At 43.9% G+C, this 19,909-nt stretch overlaps 1 protein-coding gene across 2 annotated transcripts; it reads right to left on the bottom strand.

Annotated features, from left to right (window-relative positions):
* Window positions 1-136: 136 nt before the first annotated feature.
* Window positions 137-19,168, bottom strand: LOC146981840 (poly [ADP-ribose] polymerase tankyrase-1). 2 transcript variants are annotated; one of them, XM_085787402.1, is made up of 28 exons: window positions 18,696-19,168; window positions 17,662-17,886; window positions 17,287-17,382; window positions 16,670-16,706; window positions 16,380-16,455; window positions 15,047-15,067; window positions 12,850-12,944; window positions 12,696-12,762; window positions 11,231-11,417; window positions 10,945-11,066; window positions 10,624-10,715; window positions 10,396-10,474; window positions 10,105-10,276; window positions 9,389-9,468; window positions 9,106-9,251; window positions 8,731-8,896; window positions 8,393-8,612; window positions 8,178-8,287; window positions 7,859-8,047; window positions 7,383-7,629; window positions 7,169-7,251; window positions 5,680-5,800; window positions 5,477-5,574; window positions 4,830-4,904; window positions 4,609-4,714; window positions 4,242-4,428; window positions 1,484-1,640; window positions 137-1,378 (listed from the first exon to the last, which is right to left on the bottom strand). In XM_085787402.1, the coding sequence occupies exons 1-28, from the start codon at window positions 19,144-19,146 to the stop codon at window positions 1,292-1,294; spliced, it is 3,792 nt and encodes a 1,263-aa protein (XP_085643528.1). In that variant the 5' UTR covers window positions 19,147-19,168; the 3' UTR covers window positions 137-1,291. The 2 variants fall into 2 exon arrangements, with proteins under 2 accessions (XP_085643528.1, XP_085643529.1); XM_085787403.1 differs by lacking the exon at window positions 15,047-15,067.
* Window positions 19,169-19,909: the final 741 nt, after the last annotated feature.

Below are 19,909 nucleotides of genomic sequence, written 5' to 3'. Positions count from 1 at the left end.
CCTCTGCCGGGCGGTTTTGGCTCGTGGGCCACATATTTGACACCTCTGGTATAAAGATGGATAGATAGATCTGCATGCCACAGCATCTATACAGTGAATACAAACTAGGTTTCTTTGGAAAACACACACAACAAGAAGCTGTTAATGGAACATTTATTTTTTAAAAAAAGTTGGGAGAATCAAGAAGGCGTGAAAGGAAAAAAAAAATCTGATGTCATTTACATTTGAACTCAAAGATACTGTTAAACAGCAACAGTTATACACAACCATTTACACAACCTGTACAAATATTTTTTCCTGCATATTTGCAATTTAAATTCAAAATAACTTAAATAGGTTTCTATGTAAAAGTGCAAATCCATATGCGTGGGATGTCTGTGAGTAAGACCATGGTGACAGAAGGGTGCCTTTATGACTTGTAAGGCATCACAAGCACAGTTCAACATATACCAGCTCTACTGTTTGAAGCCGTCATATATAATGCGTTTAATATACAACATCCACGTCTCGTGTAATTATGATGCCTTACATTGCATTTAGCTACTGATCCACACATTCTCTCATACAAATCAATATTGTAATGACAATAAAACGGTCTCAACTCCTGTGATTTGACAGAGAGCCTTTCTCAATCGAACGTGTCCAGCCCTGAATAAAACCGCTAAAAAACATTTCAGTTCAGTGTCTGTAGTGTCGTTAGGTTCAAAGTTTGGAAAGTCAGCATTTAGGCATACAATGGCAACAATGCAGTGTTACCTGTTTGGTAGTGTTATTATACGTTAGCATTAAAATCACAGTTACCAGAGGCCATTCTGTACAGGATGAACCCATATCCAGTGGGGAAGTAGTAGTCCACAGATTTCAGGCTTTTGACAGTGAGACAAGTGTGTTTGTGTGTGTAGAGGTGAAGGGTGAGTGATTCTCCACAGTCACAAGGCATGAGGCGACACAGAGTTAATGCTGATACTTCAAAGTCTCTACAAGCATCCTCCTGATTGGTGCGGAGGGGGGCGGGGGGGGGGTGGGGGGTAGCCCACACACGCTATTGGGCCTGACATGCTTCTGTATTGACATGCAGCCGATGCAGAAAGGAAAAAGAAAAAAAAAAACGGTGTCATCACCACGAGTAGGAGAGTATTATACAGCATATCTGCTCACAAAGCACTGGTCACCATGGGTTCTACTGGACAGGAGAACTGGAAATGTGCTAGGTAAAGAAAAGGTGTTCAGGCATTTGCAATACAAAGGAGAAAATAACAAGCATCAAGTCTTTGTGTGTGATGTAACACAACTACGACTTCTGCTCGGCTCCTGCAGCAGCCTGGGCTGCGCTCTCTGGTTTAAGGATCTGGTAGGTGATGAGGTACTCTGGGTAGGCCTGAAGGAAGAAAACACCATGACATTAGTCAACATGACAGAGCAGGTGTTTGATGTTTTTCTGTACCGACTACTGGCAGGATTTAGGAAGAGATGGATCACTTACCTGCTCTCCTCTGTAGATGACATACTCGGCGTATGCTAGGCCGTTGACGCTGGGCCGCCCGATTACTGAATGATGTCCTGGAGGAGCGTGGGCCATCTTCATGGCACTGAACTGTAGGAAGGATTTCCCTAGGGTCACTCGACAAAACAGCATTTGCCTGCAAGTTCAAGACCAGAGATGAAAAGTTAGACAATAGTATACTGCAATCGAGACAGTAGGGATGCACCGATGCATCGGCCGACGCCAATGGTCTGCTCGTTAACTGCCAACGGCCATCGACAAAAAAAAGATGACGTTCACCAATGGCAGTGGCTGATGTTTATGTTGGTTTAAATGCCACATGACCGCTGTGCTCGGGAGGAACCTTTCTTTTTTCCTTTTTTTTGGGGGGGGTATTAGTGGTGCAATGGCTCAGCATTGATCCGTGATCTGTTCGGATCAATATCTTCGGCACACATGTGATCCGCGGATTGATTTATGCAAAAATTTGCGAGCATGTTTGCACTTGTTAAGTGCAGCGTGGTCATGGCGAGCAGAGGAACGGAGGAGCTTCAACGCCCCACGTCATTTAAATCCCCTGTATGGGCTTAATACACCCGTTAGAGAAGAACTCGTCTGGTCCATAGACTGTAACAAGAATGGACGTAGCACCTGTGACGTCACCCATTGGTTTGGGGGAGTCTGTTTTGTGCCGCTACTACGGGGGTTTGAACTGCACCATGTTGGATTTTACTTGCCATATTTGGAGAGGTGCGGTGGTTAGCCGGCCGAGGGCCCGCCCACTGGCCTCGAAGCAGTGGTCTCCAGACCTGTCACTCAACGTTTCCGCGCCCTAATTGGCAAGAATTTTAAACCTGATAATAGTAAAACGGTAGACTTAAAAAAAAATCACCCCCCTCAGAGTGTGTGCGGGGGTAGAAACTATCGGTTGAGACCAAAAAAATAAATGGTACCAGGCTGTAAATATGTTTTTTAAAGCTGTAAAGTTGGCTATTTTAACATGGTGGTCAATAGAGAGTTGCTCCCTTCTGGTACTAGCCCCCAGCGACAGCCGAGGGGATTGCAGTTTTTTGACCGTCTCAGACCGACAACTGCCCCCTCTTCCTTACTGTCCTACCAGAGCACTCCGCTCCCAGAACGCAGGTCTGTTAGTGACTCCCAGTATCTCTAAAAACAGACTGGGAGGTAGAGCCTTCCGTTACCGGGCTCCTTTACTGTGGAACCAGCTCTCTCCATGGGTCAAAGAGGCAGACACTCTAACTACATTTAAGTCTAGACTTAAGACCTTCCTTTATGACAGGGCTTTTAGTTAGGGCTGGTTCAGGTAGCTCTGAACCATTTTATAGCTACGCTGCTATAGGCTTAGACTGCTGGGGACACATCTGGTTACACAGAGCCCTCTCCTTTCCCCTCCTCTCCTCTCCTCTCCTCTCCTCCCCTCTCCACTCCTCTCCCCACCCCTCCTCTCCCCTCCTCTCCTCTCCTCAGTATATTTTTGAACTGTCATTTTCTGTTGTACTTTGTAGTTTGGCCTTGGTGTCTCGCACTCTCTCTGTGTTTCCGCAGATCCACCGGAGCTTCATCTCTCTCTCACCCTGAGGTTTCTCCGATTTTTCCCTGTTAAAAGGTTTTTCCATGGAGTTTTTCCTCAGTCGATGTGAGGGTCTAAGGACAGAGGATGTTGCTACGATGCCATGTAAAGCCCTTTGAGACAAACTGTTTGTAAAAACGGGCTATACAAATAAAATTGCCTTGCCTTGCCTCGGTCTGGTCGCTTTTTTTTCTAACCTCCGCCTGGCCACGTGCATTTGTTTACAACGAAGCCAGCGAGAAGTCAATAAATGGAGCGGTGGAGCGATGGATTAGGTAACTGTCATAAACATTATGTTACGCAGCGCGTCTGTGTCGGTGTCGCGGTGCCACAGAGACAAGAGCTGGGACACGGACACGGGGCGGCCAGGTAGCCTACTACACTGATGTTGCAACGAGAGAGACAGACAGTCACAAGTCATGTAGTTAACTATCACAATTACTCTGGGGCTTTTTAATTGAGGTAAAAATGGAGCATAGCCACGGGAGAAATCCTGCTTAGTTCCTTTATCAGTGTACGTTATATACAGATTATTTTTAGTTCATCAACCATTTGGAAAAAAAGCCTTTTATCATTCTGTCTCTGTTCCACACGCCACTGATCCAAACAACTGATGGCAGAGCACTTTGCGGAGCCTGCCAGTGGAGGAGTAGGCTACAGTTACTGAGCAAGTTGGTTAATTGCAGATAAAGGGGGTTAGGGAGAGAAGTCTAAGTAATTTGACATATTTAAGCATTTTATTTAAAAAAAGTAATGCTATAGTTAGGATACTTTTCCTGGTAACTAATTACTTTTACCATGTAGCAACTCTATTACTAACTCTAGGCCACTGTAAGTGTTTTAAGGTTATGTCAACTAAAAATTGACATTAAAGGTTGTTTTTGTTTCATAAATTTGTCTAACTGAATTTGTGCTCATTAAATAATAATATGATGAAGAGCTGAAAGACTTTTAAAATACAGTAGTTCAGTAATGTTTCTGTGGCACCAAAGACGGAATAAATAGGCTAACAAAAAGAAAAGGCATCAGCATCGGTCATCGGCCAAGTTGTTATTCTAAACATCGGCATCGGCCCAGAATTTCACAATCGGTGCATCCCTATGAGACAGTGTTGTGGTTCAGTTTGAACCTGCACTTTTGAAATTGGATCGTGTCAATCAAAGTTACCTGTGGCACAGGTAGCAGGAGCGGTCTTTGTGCGTTGGGCAGCCTGTGCCTCCACCGATTCCGTAGACATACTGATTGCTCTTTGAAGAATTTTCTGCAAAGTAGATCCCTGCTCCAAACATCCCTCCTATGTAAGCATGGCGCTCATCAAAGCCTTTGTGGATGATGGCATTGATGAACGGGGAACCTGAAGAAACAGGGACAGAATGATATTATATACAGTAATGCAGACACGCAGTACTGAACATGATTACGAACAGATCTCTGAGGAATAAAGAATTCAAGTTAGTAGTTTTTGTACTCAAATGAGACCATAACTGATGCTGATACACAAAACAAACAGATGTGACACAGGGTGCGTGGTTACCGTGAAACAGCATGCGCTCGTTGTGGTGGTTGTGGTTTTCATCTGCGATCTCCTTCTGCCGGTGGGTGTAACGTTCCCTCAGCTTTTTATTTACCACCTTCTGGATCTGTGGAGCACAACATGACATGTCACACAAGATCCTGGGTGTTAGCACATACCTCGACATATGGCTGTGTGTTTTCACTAATACTGTGTGTTAAAGAAATAGTCCTTGTTCATACCTTGATGATGTTGTATCTGCTGAAAACGCCACCAGCGTTGCCTCCGTCTCTGTGCTCTCGGATGGTGCTCTGCATCTGAGTGACATAGACCAAAAACACCATGTTAGCATCAGACTCACTATTAACTGCTAAACTGCAAAACCCCAGCAGTTAAAGGGATAGTTCAACATTTTGGCAAATTGGCCCATTGACATAATCCCTATAGTTTTAGGAGTAGGTTTGTTACATGCATGAGCTGCTCAAAGCTACGCTACGGAGGTTAATGGGATTTCTTGGTTTCCCCCATAAAACTCATCAAATACACAATCCAACAACTCCAAAACGCTCTGGTGGACAAGTTGTGACCTGCACATTCCACGCTATGAGATAATAACAGAACGTTACCAGACAGAGTTGTTGTTTTAGGCAAATGCAGAGTCTGCTTGCTGGAAAACTGCCCAGACAGGAACGCGTATCAACGGTTTTACATGAATTCACCTTAAAAACAACTCCGTCTCGTAACGTTCCGTTATTATCTCATAGCGTTCTAAGAATAGCTTGCACCGGTAAAGGTAACAAACCTACTCCTGAGGCTATAGAGATTATGGCAATGGGCCAATTTGCCAAAATGTTTAACTATCCCTTTAAGGACAGTCAACTTCACCCACCTCCTCCTCCACAGACTGGTACTCCTTGTCGTCGGGGGCAAGGTCTATCAGGATGGTGCCCTGATTGGCACAGTGGAATGTCAGGTATGGGTTGGCACCTGAAAAGTAAACAAAGTTTAACTTTACTACTTGTAAAGTCTTGACATTTCTGGCATTGATGACTTAGCGATCATAGAAACCCTCCCTCGTGGACGCCTCCTCACCTTGCTGGCCGCCCAGCAGCCTCTCAACTCCCTTGATAAGCTTGTGTCTGTGGCCATAGGCGTTAATTCCAATCTCCTTCAGCTCCTCGTGACCCATGTCTGCCAATACATCCAGGGTGATCTGGAGAAAAGAAATGACGGAGCAGGGCGGGACATTTATAGTAGCCAGAAAACACAAGTCAGTCTTGGACATTTTTGTAAAACTACTGCATTAAAATATCATTACACTTATGGGTTTGATTGATTAGCAGTTCAGGGGCCGTATTCACAAAGCCTTTTATCTTATCGCTAGAGTGCTCCTAACTCGCACTAAAAGTTTTTTCTTAAAAGCTATTCACAAAGCCGCTGAGACCTACTCTTACTAAGGATAAATCACTAAGAGCAGAGTAAGAGTGACACCCTGGTTGCTATGGATTACGTCAATTCTTGTGCACAAATTCGAGGCACTCAACACGGTGATTGGTTGTGGAGTGCCGGCGGCGCCGTCCCCCCTCCCTCCTCCTCGCCGCCGCCGCTCCACTTCACTTTTTTTTTCTTTTTTTTTTTTGCCGTCAGGTCCGACGCGGCTTTTTAGATTGCTTCGAGTCCAAGCCACTCTCTCTGCTGCCAAGTTGGGCTCTGAACTTTCTGTCTTTCTCTCTGCCATCTGCATCTGCTACAGTTTTTGTCGCGTCTCACTTTCTGCAGTGTGACGCTGTGCAAATGTAACTGCTATGAGGGTCAGTGCGTCCACTCGCAAAGCCGCTGGTTTTTTTTCTTCCCACATTTTAATATAAATTTTCACGTTCGTTGACAGCCCTAATATTATATGGTGATCATAATAATGATGAGAAAAGAAAATGCATTACCCACATTTGTGGCCTATAGCAGGATTTGAACCCAGACTGACAATAAGCTTAGTTTACTGGGAGAGCTGCCCTATCACATGAGCTATTACTACTAATAGATGTATGTGTCTAGCGCACCCACCAACTTTTAAAAAATATTTTTGGCTGACATCAGCATGACTGCATCGCAGCGGTCGCAGTCACCTCGGTCCGACCGTTGTGACGCCTATATTGGACAGTCCGTCACCGTCACTACTCCCGTTTTATAGCGAAAATGTTGGAGATGACCAAAAAAAAAAAAATCAAAGGGCAAAGGGGCAGGTGCTCCAGCACCCCCCCTCTGCAGCAATTCGCAGTCCTCCATACATTTGCCTGGCTGCAGCCATTTCCGATTCTTTGTGAATAGGTCTTACTGAGTTAGGAGTCCTCACGAGGACTTTTAAGCTCTCCCAGACTTAGGAGCTACTTTTAGGCCCAAAATACTTTGTGAATTACTCTTATTTTAAAAAACTAGGAGTCCTAAATTTAAGACTGACACGCCCACTTTTTTTAGGAGTTGCTCCTAAATTCGGCCCTTAGGAGCTACTTTTAACCTTAAGATTCTTTGTGAATACGGCCCCAGATCTATATACTGTATGTTGGGGTTTTTTGTGGAAGCTGACCTGTTCCCTCTCAAAGATGTCCCTTAAGTGCTCCAGACCCAGGCTCTTCAGGAACTGACTGATGTTCATGTCCAGCATCGTCACTGTGAAAACAGAGTGTTCAAGGTTGATTGAAAAAATAATTCATTATGTCATAACAGTGTTTTTACACACTTTTCATTCACCAGCCCTGTTAACCGACTGGTGTCTGATGTTATGAATGCAATAAACTCACTTTCTCCTTCCTTGCGGTCCGTGCTTGAGGCTCCATCTGCCACTCCCGAGGTGCCGGCAGCGGCGGCAGCAGCCAGCTCAGTGAGTGGCCCAGCCAGGTTATCTATGCTGCTGGCGGCCGACAGACAGGATGGGGTGGAGGCGGGGGAGATGACAGAGGCACTGACCACTGTGGCCTGGGGCTTAAAGCAGCTGGGCAGAGCAGCTGGTGGCATGGCGTCCATCAGCAAGGCCCGGATATCATCAGCCTGCACGGAAGACAAAGGAAAAGAGCAAAACTTATTTTCCAGGAGATTCTCTTTACAGTCAAGTCCAGCAAACTGCAGTCTGATTATCATGTAACTACATAAGTAAGTGAAAAGTAGTGAAAAGTATAAATGAGGGTTAGGGCTAGTTTTAATACACATGCTCTGGCCACCACATAGGCCTGAGAAACTACTTTCACAGTGAGCCCTAAACTGATGCAGAAGATGTTACCGTTGCCAGGTCCAGAGCAGTTTGGCCCTCCTGGTTCTTCATAGTGGGGTCGGCTCCATGGGCCAGCAGCAGGGCGCAGAGCTGAGTACGACCCTTCTGTGCTGCCTCGTGAAGGGGTGTGAAAGCCCATTTGTCTGTAGCATTTACACATGTGTTGTACTTGATCAGCAGGGCTGCGATGTCCACGTGCTGTGAGGAAGAGTAGGCAACAGAGGATAAGTCAGTGTCAGCATCTGTGCCGGAGCAACCGCGAAAATTCAAACTGAACAAAGTTTCCTGCAGTGGAGTGAGTTTGTTTGTTTACGTTGTTGCCACTGACCCCATAAGAAGCAGCGTTATGAAGGGGGATAAGGCCTCCTTTGTCCTGGGCGTTGACATCAGCCCCATGCTCCAGCAGATACTCTGCCACCTCGAGGTTGTTGTAGCCAGCTGAGGAGAAGGAGCAGGAATCAGAGCATGAATAAGACACTCTGAATAAGCTACATCTACAATGACTCTTTTCAAAATCATATCAAAGCAGGTAAAGTTAACTACCTGCAAGGTGAAGAGGAGTGGAGTTGCGCCCCTGTGTGTCTCTGCAGTTGATATTCTCTGGGGAGCAGAGCTTCTGGACTCGCGCGAGGCAGCCTTTCTTAGCAGCGTCCAGTAGGGCAGCGTCTCCCCTCAGCAGGTCCTGGATGTCTGTGTCTCCATCTTTTACCATGTCCAGCGGCATGTTGCCATCTCGGTTTTTCTTGGAGGGATCGGCTCCATGCTGAACAGGTCAAACAGATCATTGTCATCATCATCATCACAACATCTGTGTCACCAACAGACGCCACAAATTAATCCAAGATGACACGTGTGACAGATTATAATAAATGGAGCCTCACTTTGAGCAGCAGCTTGCAGATCTCATATTTGCCCTTGGCTGCAGCCTCGTGAAGTGGGGTGAACTTCCACAGATCAGCAACATTAACTGAAGCTCCATGTCTGACCAGCAGCTCTGCCACTTCATAGTGACCGTAGGAGCAGGCGTTGTGGAGGGGGACCAGGCCACTGCAGGAGGAAAACACAAGTGAAGCTAGTTAGTTAGAAGGATGTGGTGTTGTGGACTACACATAAAACTTTGTCTTTGTATCTGCTGCAAAATAACTCAATATTCAAAATGTTTTAATAACTCAGGAAGTAATCATCACTGTACTGATGTATATATAGCATGAAGAAAATGTGAAAAATCATCAGGAAGATGTGGCTGGAGAACTCACCCCTTGTCTTTGGCATGGACATCAGCTCCATGGTGCAACAGGTATTCAACGACAGCCACTCGGTTGTAACCTGCTGCGAAGTGCAGAGGAGTCGAGTGGCGGCCCTCCAAGTCCCGGCAGTTTACATTCTGAGGGGTGCAGAGTTGCTGCCAAACACAGAGACACCTTGATAAGTACAAACTCAACTGATACAATAATACAAAAATAGGTGTTGCTGCCAACACTGGCAAGAGAAAATTATTTCCAAATACAGTTACGACTACAAGAGAAACTGTGGACTTACTTGCACCGTGTCCAGATCCCCTGCTTTGGCCGCCTCCAGAAATCTGTAGTCCACGTCAGAGTTACGCGTGGGAACGTTTTCTGGGGGGGGAAAAAAAGAATACTTTGCGTGAAAATGTTCTCATTACAATGCACATCTGATACATTCCCCCAAAGACACATTTTTAAGGCCACAATCACACAATATGTGCGAGTTTTAAAAGCTTTTTCACTGTTTTTCCTACTTTCTTTTTCTACGTTTACACCTGGCATCCAAACTACCCTCAGGAAATGGCCCCATTTCAGTTTGAGAAACCCGCACGTCTTTGAACACAGTGATGCACACGCACATTTACTTCCTGAACGGTTCTTACCACTCATGAAGTATGCTCTCTGAACTGCTTTAATATGTTGCCATTTTTGACTTTTGCCTTGAGACAACACCCAATCTCTCTTTGCCACTGCAATGAGAGACCTACACTGCCATATTACTGGCAGTGTTGGTTTCACCTCTTCGTCAGTCCAAGCAAAGACATTTCTGCTACTTCTTACCATTGCTGTTACTCATTTAAAGTGTTTTCTACAGCAGAACGGACTTTCATTCTGCTTCCTGATTACACCAGCACGCAAATGCCCAGTGTGAGTTGATAGCTTGGGGGTGTGTTTTTATGTGTTATCATGCTATACAGTATAGAGCTAACCATGACAAACAGTCAGTGGAGCAGCAGGGCTGTTTACCATTAAGAATCTGCTGTACAGCCTCGTTGCCCATCTGGGCAGCAGTGAAGCCCTGCAGAGATACGATGGAGGCGTCTGCCCCAAAGCTCAGCAGCAGCTTGCAAGTCTGGATGTGACCAGCCAGTGCAGCTCTGTGGAGAGCAGTCTGACCCAGTGTGTCCACAGCATTCACCTGGAGTCAGAGGAGGTGGAGTTGAGGTTCAGCAACATATTTCAAATTCAACAGTTATTTCTGAAAACTATTTACAACAAAGTTGCACAGAATGAACATCTGAAAATGTAACAACAAACCTTTGCTCCATGTTTCTGCAGCACCTCCAGGATATCATTGTGGGCTCTCTCTGCAGCAACGTGCAAGGGAGTCATAAAGCTGGAGGACACAACAACAGACAGGATGTTACCACTGTTTACTGTTTATTGCTATTATTTCTTTCCCTCTTGATGTGCTGAGACGTGATGTTAACTTCCTCCCTTCTTGCCAATTTTTAAAAATTCAAAAACTAAATGGTGTGAACTTACTCTTTGTTCTTCTCGTTGATGTTGGCGCCTTTACGCAGCAACAACTCAGTCACCTGCTTCCTCTTGGGGTGGGGGGAGGCCACGGCACAGTGCTAAAACAGGCATCAGCATAGGAATCAAAAATCAGCAACCCGGGAAAATGTTTTGTGTGAATGCAAACCCACTCAACTAAAAGTCGATCACATACAACTACCTATCTGTACATAAACATCACACGCTGTACTGCTGATGAGACTACTTCTAATTACCTTTTTTTTTTAAATATGCATTTTTCTCTCACATTAACAGAGTTTATAATCAATAAGGAAGGCTGGTTCTGACCAGAGCTGTCTCGTTGGTCTGAGGATGTTTGAAGCTGATGATCTCCAGCGCCAGCGTCTTCTTCACTTTGGCCATGTCTGCCTCCCGGGCTGCCTGCAGCAGCGAGTGACCTTTGAACTCATCTACATGGAGGCAAAAAAATTGATGACAGTTACATGTGGTTTATGCTTGGATTTTTTTTGAGTGTTGTCAGTCAGGCTACTTATTGAAATGTACTGATGCATTTTGCAAGGGATGATTTGGATTTTTGAAGTCAACTGCTGTGTGTGGTTTCAGGAGAACTCACAAGTGAGCCTTTCTTTAAGCTCTGGGGTGGGGGCCATGTCCACGGCGCTCTTGCTGTGACAGTTGAGCAGGGTGGGATCGGCCCCGTGGCTCAGCAGCAGGGAACACACCTCCACTCTGTTCTTGGACGCTGCCTCATGCAGAGGAGTGAACTGCCACAAGTCCATGGCGTTCACACAGGCTCCATGCTGGAGAGAGAGCAGGATACCAGAGCACAGGTTGATGTGTGCTTTTTCTTAACAATCAAACTATGTTTACATTTAGTGTTTCTCACTAAAATGCACTGGATGTAAAGCTAGGGCCTAATGCATGTATACTGGGTTGCATATGAGCCGAACTGACCCGGCATGTTAGAGACAGGCGTCTATATGGGAAAGGCTTTTTTTTTTTTTTTAATTAATTTGAAACAATTCTTATGCTCAGCACATAACATGAACACAAAGCCTGGCTATGTTGAGCTTCCTTTGCAGTACAGGCCGGAGGAGTTGGTGTTGTTGTTTTTTTGCCTCTGCCTTTATTTTGAAGGGACAGCTGGAAAGAGGCTACACGGAGATAAAGTGGGGGGGGATTGACACGCAGTTCCATTATTATCTGAAGCTTTCAGGCCCAAAATACTATTGGTGAGAAATGAACGAGGAGGAGGGGGGAAACGAGGAGGAGGGGGGAAAAAAGACGTGTAAATGGCTATTGATTTTTCTAAACGGTTATGATTTGTTATCCGTGTACCCGTTTACACGTGTAGATGTTGACACCCCTAGTGTGTGTGTGTGTGTGTGTGTCCTGGCTGCATCATCTTGAACTTTGCATATGGAACTAATCTTGCATAGTACATGTTCCACCAGGTGAGCTACCAGGGCAAACTCAATGTTTTTGCTTTGCTCTTTTATTTAGTTAAAGGGTATTTGCAGTTTTGCAATGGTAATGTTGTGACAGTTTGTAAATTCAACCTCTATTCCCACACAGCTTTCCCATGACACGACACATAAGTTTAGTGATGGGGCCATTCAGTGATATTACGTATTCAGTGACACTTTAATAAGTACACACTATTAAGCATTAGTTAAGCATTAAATACTGAATTCATCATTTATAACACATAAATACTCATTAGTGTGTAGTTTATAAATACAGTTAAACATGTTTTACTCTAGGGTTAGGGTTAAGCAATAACTGTAATTATAAACTACATACTAATGAGTATTCATGTGTTATAAATTATGAATTCAGTATTTAATGCTTAACTAATGCTTAATAGTGTGTACTTATTATAAAGTGTTACCACTAGGGGTGAACGATTTTAGGAAAAGATCTACCGTAATTGTGATTTTCTGGCAGATACGGTATTACAATTTCGATTTGATTCACAATTTTCTTCCAATCAAGCTTCAGTGTGATATCCATAACGTACAGTAACATTTACAAACATGACAGAAAATTACATCATACCATACTTATGTGTGTCTTACTTTTAGCAGAAGCTCTGTGACCTCAAAGTGACCGTAGGAGCATGCATTGTGAAGAGGAACCAGACCCCTGCAGGGAACAGCACAGTCAGGTTAATGTCAACAATAAAATGCCAGAATGACAGATTAGGTTCTTCACACATCCATCATGTCTCACCCTTTGTCCTTGGCGTGAACGTCGGCACCGTGCTGGAGGAGGAGCTGAACGATGCGGACCCGGTTGTAGCCGGCAGCCAGGTGAAGGGGCGTCGACTGTAAAGAGAGCAAAGCTCGTTAGCAACACGCTGATCAGCGACTGCTTTACTGTGTGATGCCTTCGATGGCCATGGGAGCAAGCGGTAGATTAGGGCCAGAAGCATTGTGCTATGGCAGGCTATGCTCGGTGAGTTGCAGCTGAATGGAGGATATGATGCAAGGTCAATGGAGTTTGTGGCAAATCCAGCGGCAAAAATTCATTTGCTGTCCATATTGTGTCTGACGACAAGCAATTTAAACGTCATTACTCATTGATGTCAACTTCCACTTCCAAGAAAGAAAGAAAGAATCCACTGGTGCGACTGAACATTAACTTTTAAATAGCTGGTGAGGTATTATGGTTGGGATTCAATAGCCTGTTTGGTTTTTATCCACTTTCACACAATTCAAAAATCTTGTAAGTACGAAGTTATTTCTCTTGCTTATGGAGAGTAGATTTATCTGGCAAACCTTCACTGCTTTGAATATAAATCATCAAGTTTTGGCTCTAAAGTGTAAAATTCTTGAAAGCTAGACTTTCAATAAATGCATTTTAGTAGAATTTAGGTTTTATAAGTGGATTTAATACTGGATTCAGGTTTGGTAAAACACTATGGAACCCCAATCGTAACAGGATGCAATGAAGCTACAATAATCAGGTTAAAGGGATAGTTCACCCAAAATTGAAATTTCACTCATTATCTACTCACCCTCATGTCGACTAAGGGCTGGGAGAAGTTTCAGAGTCCTCCGTGGCTTCTCTGAGTTACAGGGGGTCTCGGCGTAGCAGTGCATGTCCATATAACGGTTGCAAATGGATATCAATTGTCTTCGTAACAAAGACACACCAAAAAACATCCAAATACCTCCATGCTGCTCGTATGTAATGTCCGTCTTGTATTGAAGCCCCGAAATACGAAATTGTCACAAAAAAAAAAAAAAGTCTATATTTCAAGCTTGTTTTGTAGTGGAAGCTTCTCTTCCCGGTTCGTCTTTTTGTTACGAAGACAATTGGTATCCATTTGCAACCATGCACTGCTACACCGAGACCCCCTGTAACTCAGAGAAGCCATGGATAACTCTGAAACTTCTCTCAGCCCTTAGTCGACATGAGGGTGAGTAGATAATGAGTATCCCTTTAAGTGTCTGAAGAAAGCATCTCTGCAAGCTTTTAGAGGATCAAATCAAATGGCTTCATTTATTTCAGCCAAGAAAAAATAAATGTTAGTCTAAGCAAAGCTGCAAACTTATCCAAACTTCAGTGGCATTAGTTCTCTACTCAAAAGTCTAGCTCAGGTCAAGCTTACAATCAAAAGAAGGGACAATCAATCAATTGGATTACCATGCAGCGATATTAATGTTAAGCCCAGAAAGCAAGCTGTGAGATCTCAAGCCACAGTGAAAAACCAGAAAGATTTGAATCACGTAGGCATCATTCAGTGTGGGATTACATGAGCAATCAAAAGTCATTACCATGGAGGGTAGCATAGCACTACAACCACAGGTGAAATGTTGTCCATTCATGTTGCATACCAACTGATCCAACAGGGAATGTGAAGTAGACACAAATTTCACAGACACGTATTCAGGATTCGTTTGACACAATGCAGAGGGGCAGGCCTTGAGGCATGCATGAGTGATCGTTATCAAAACAATAAATGAATGAGTGAATTAAAAGCCAAATCAGAAACTGACTAAAAGAGCAAGTGACTGAAAGTTGGAGAAGTGTGGGTGAGTTTGCAGAGGAGAGGACAGACGCTGAAGGAAGCAGGCAGTGGACATTTTGAGCTCCACTCCAAATCCAAAAAAGATGAGTTGTCACCAAGACACCAACCCAGCTCACTCACTGACTCACATGCCACACACACCCTCTCTCTCTCACACACACAACCACACATACACATACACATACACATACACATACACATACACATACACATACACATACGAGCATCAGGGTAGGATACATAAGTGACCCGTACACCCAGGTCCATGATGTGCAATTAACGAGTGACAGCCAGCTTATTGGTCAAATAAAAACAATGGATTAAAAGGAATAAACAAAAAAAAAAGATCACAACAGTGCATCAATCAAGTGGCCGTTATCAAGGTCAACTTACCAGCATTTTTTGGGATGTTGACTGATCGACAAATGTTGCCAGAGTCACACGGAAAACAAAATGAAACAAAAATTACAAAATGACAGTAGCTTTTCACAGCAATTCTTTTCTCCCTTCCTAAGTCTGTGAAACACAAGCTCTAGTTATAAACCCCTGTGTGATCCATCAAACATGGCTTGAAATGAAATGTGACACCAGGCCAGAGAGGTAAATAGCTGGAAGGTAAGTGTGACTTCTCCTCCTTGGTTTTCTCTGGGGCTTTGTGAAAAGGCAAGGGCTGGTTAATGATACCCAGCCAAATCTACACTGGCACACTGGCTTAGAGCATGCAAACTCTAAATCTACTGCGAAGGAGGCAGGGAGGGAGAAATACTTGACTGCTGTTGAAGAAAATGTAGTTAGGAATAAGAGAAATGAGCTAAACGCTGATGTAATGTTAGAGACAATGGATATTTATGGCACAGTGGAGTTGGTGATTATGCTTTTGGCGACTCACAAAAGTAAAAACACAATTTGCCAGATAAGACAGGAAATACCTCAACTATTTCTAAGAAAAGTAATGCAAAAGGAAAGAAGAAGTCAGACATGACATGGGAATGAAATGCAAAAACAATCCTACACCTGACTTTGCAATGCTAAATGCAAAGGGGGTTCTATAAAAAGTGGCATTTGTATATTTATACTTCTAGTCCATCTGCAAATAAATAGGGGAAAGAAATATGCCACAAATACCATACAAGTTCAGGAGACACTAAATCACAGTCACATAAAACAATTGTTTTCTGATCTGAGCAGATGCTTGTAAAGATCACAAATAGCTCCTGATGTGGAAAAGTGATTATGGGGAAGAAGAGAAAGGGTTCTGCATAAAACATGCAGAAAAACTATTAACAAAGGCACAACTGGAATTGAAGGAGTCACCGTCTGCCAAGAAATATGCTTTTTATGGTGAAACAAAAAGCTGAACCTCAACACGCTGTCAACAATTAACAAGGCTGGTGGAGTGAAAGTAGAGATGACAGGAGCAAATGGATTCAAGAATGGTCTAAAGAGAATCACACATGCATAATTAGAGAAAAAAACTACAGTGATCCCCATTAGCAGCCTCCCACAAATGCAGTGACATTAATCCTCTTTATAGTTACACCACACAAACTAATCCAGCCATAATCAGACTACTCGCAGGTTGTCAGGCTCCGGTACCTTCTTGCTATTTTTAAAATGAAATATAATGATGATTTTTGCAAACTTGCACAACATGTTGTATCAACAGTGCTGTGAGAGTGTCTGTCTGGTGTGGTGTGGTATGGTGTGGTATGAATGGCTCCTTTACCTTGCGACCATCACTGGCATGACAGTTGACATTTAGTGGAGTCAGCAGTGCCATCAGCTTTTCTTCATTTCCACTCCTGTAATGACATGGAAAAGACTTGTTATTAAGTGTTTCCCCTTCAATTCTATAACTGCAATGTCATTTTATAGGATTTCATAGACGATAATAACACAATAATAGATTTAACAAAAAGTTGAGAACAACAAGTATAGCTTTTGTTTGTACATGCTTTCTTCATGTGCTCAGGCCAACAGGAAATCTAAATAAAGACTAGTCAGATTAATACTCACCTTGCTGCTTCCAGAAGTTCATCCTTCTTGTATTCACCTGAAAGCAAATAAACATGAGTATCAGAGCCAAGTGTGAGCATTTGGTGTATTTTTTTTTCTCATTTCATGTCATTTCTATGCCGTAACTGCTCATGTTTGTTTGGCCTCCAATGAGGGTAACGTGTTATTTTTGGGAATCATTTCATGCCTGGGGAGCACCGGAACTGTGTTTGCACTTTGTTCAGGTCAAAATGTTGGGGGTATTGGTAAAGAGAAGATGCATTAAAAGCTGTTGACAAAATAACATGCTGCAGTTACATGGCTCCAGTGATACTCAAAAGGAGCAACGGGTCACATAACGTGGTTGTCATGCTTAGCCTACAAAGTTATTGCATAAAGCCTTGTAACCCTGGCTTACTGATGTCAAAACAAAACTGTGTGCATCTTCTTTTGTACAAATGTGGTTTATCTGACCCTTAAACATAACATTTAATTACAATTATCTGCAAACTGAGGGTTCATTAGGGTTAAGTCCTGACATAACTATAGGTCCTGCAATCATATAGCATTTGTCCTGAAAGTGCTAGTTAAATATCTGAAATATAAATATGGGATAGTAAGAGCTTAGAGGCACTGACCTGTGAGAACAGCCTTGGCTGATGGGTCAGCTAGATCCAGAGCAGATTTCCCATCAGTGTTGCGGATGTTTGGATCAGCTCCATGTTGGAGTAACACTGAGTGACAGAGATAAAGAAGACATGAGTTGGTTACAAAACAAAAAGTTGGGTGGACATACTTTCTGGGTGTTTGATAAATCACATTTGTTTCCAGGCACCAGCAAGCACATACTGTACTTGAACAACCATTGTCTCAAAGTCAGACTTTTGCATCCAGATGTCAAACTTTTGGAGAACCATAGCTTGATTACAACTAATGACACTTAAGACTGGAAAGCATTTAACAGATCTGGAGGGTTGCCCCTGTGCTTGGATGTACTCAGCGGGGATCCTTACCAATGCACACATCTATCTTTCCCTTGATGGCAGCCTCATGTAACGGAGTGTAGTTCCAGTTATCTCTGGCGTTGGGGTCTGCGCCCTGACACAAAAGAAGGCTGACAACTTCTGCATGGCCGAAAGAGCAGGCATTATGGAGGGGGATAAGTCCTCCATCATCCCTGGCGTGAACATTGGCCCCAGTCTGCAAGAGGTGCTCCACCACATCTTTCCTGCCAAAACCTGGAAGAGGATTAAAATGCATTCAGAGTGAGCTTTTACTTCATTTTAAGTTGTGAGTGGTGCATACAATGTAGTTAGCCTGACATTAAAATTGCTCCCGATAATAACAGCTGCAGCCAGGTTTCAGAAGGAGTTTTCTGCAAAATTGCATGTCAAAGATATGATAAATGATCTCTAAAATACACAGTCCTCATTGAGATGCTGTAATGTTAATGTAAACATACTTCAGTTGCTTGCTTTTATCATATCATTTTGCCTTTACCTGATGTATTTATTTGCAATAATATTTGTTTGTAATTGTAAAGCATCTTGGTTAAAGGTGGTATTTAAATAAAGCTTGACCTGACTTCATAGCATTGCCTGTAACTTGCGTGTCAGCAGAGCTGGCAAGAATCGCAGTACATAACAAATTTAGCCTACATTTTATTCAGTGTTCAGTTTGCGTTAGCCTGGGTTTGTCTGAACAAAACAAATGTCAACATCCTACATTACATGTTTTTCTCAGGGGTCGGTTCGTGTTTTCTCGCTTTACGTTACTAGGCAGAAATGTTGACGGCTTGATAAACAAACTGCAGGATGTCGAGATAACGTTAGCTGTTTGGCTAATGAGCTATTAACTCGGATGTGATTGATAATTGTGTTTATCTCCTTTTAAGGAGATAAAGTAACTAAATGTGTTAGCTGTAAACACGTTCACCAAAACACAACAACGTTAACTAACTGTCCGTGACGTCATGCTAGCTACAAAACACACACACACACAGCTACTGCTGCTGCTACATCGTTAGCTGAGCTGAGCTCGTCGTTACCCGCAGCGAAATGAAGGGGGGTAGATTTCCGACCAGCCATGTCCTTCGCATTCACGTTCACCGAGTCGACGAGCCTCTTCACTCTAGACACATCCCCGTTGCGACAGGCCTCGAACAGCTCCCGAAAGGCCCCGCCGATGCCGCTGCTGCCGTCGGTGGGACTGGCGGCTCCGGACCCGGGGCTGGAGACGCTGCTGCTGCCGCCGCCGGAGGTTGTCGTGGTGGAGCTGGCGCTGCTCGCTAGGACCGGGGCTGGCAGGTCCGGGGAGGCCAGGGCCGTGTCAATGCCCCCGCTGCACTCCCTCTCATTCTCCGGGCTTCCGACGGCCGAGGTGAGCAGAGCCATCGGCGGAGAGGCCGGAGGAGCGCCCGACAGCGAGCTGTTTCTCGGTGGAGACTGTAAGATACTTTGCTGCTGCTGCTGCTGCGAGGAGCGACGGGACACCGCCATTACAGCAGCTCTCAGGCTACAACAAGGGCTGCTCCTCCTTTCCGGTGAAAGTGGTCGTGCTTCCTGTCAGCTGTTTACACTCAGAGGAGGCTGACTGTGGAACACAACTCTCTCAGCTTTTATTTATTTACATCTGAAAGCACACAACCGCATCTCAGGATCCGCTAGTGACATCTGTGGATGCTCTGTGCTGCAGCTCTGGTAAATATTGATTCCTTTAATCAATTTCCAAGGTGCGTTTAGTTTGTTTTGTTTTTTTCCCCACATTTATCCTCCTCCACACAGAGAGGGCCACTTGCATCAGAAATGCTGTGGCAGCCAAACGGTTTTGTTTTCCCTGGGCTGTGTAGCAGTTTTTCTTTTATAGTAAGACATTCATTCATTTGAGACACAAATTATACAGATCAGCCAGTTGGTGGCAGTGTGACAACCACTTTTATTTGTGGCCAAAACATTTATGGATAACAAAAGACACATGCAGTCCTTCCTGCCTGGTGTGCAACTATGTGCAACATGAGAGCAGTCAATAGTGATGCTACACAAAACTGTGCAAGAGTGATGAGCAAAAGCTGTCAGTGCATCACATGAAACTGATCTTGTTGCACTGTGGTTATTGCATTATTATGTGTTGAAAAATGAAATGAAATAAAAATAAAATGCCCTATCATAAGGTTACTACTGTTTGTATTCTTCTGTGCACATTTCCTGCCTTCTGAAAAGGATTTACTGACAAAATTCAATTAAACGAAACACGTCAAATACA

This window comes from Trachurus japonicus, chromosome 9, assembly GCF_045865225.1.
Source record: "Trachurus japonicus isolate A0001 chromosome 9, Traja_1.0".
In the NCBI taxonomy this organism is placed as follows: Eukaryota; Metazoa; Chordata; class Actinopteri; order Carangiformes; family Carangidae; genus Trachurus; species Trachurus japonicus.
Note: the sequence above shows the minus strand (reverse complement) of the source record. Positions and strands in the feature narration are given on the sequence as shown.

Bases quoted from the DNA above. Each gene is read 5' to 3' on its own strand.
- LOC146981840 (XM_085787402.1), bottom strand. From the start codon at position 19,146: ATGGCGGTGTCCCGTCGCTCCTCGCAGCAGCAGCAGCAGCAAAGTATC. The intron at 16,707-17,286 runs GTCAGTGCCTCT...ATTTGCTTTCAG, and splicing joins AGCCAAGGCTGTTCTCACAG to GTGAATACAAGAAGGATGAA. The intron at 10,475-10,623 runs GTAAGTTCACAC...TGTGTCCTCCAG, and splicing joins ATCAACGAGAAGAACAAAGA to CTTTATGACTCCCTTGCACG.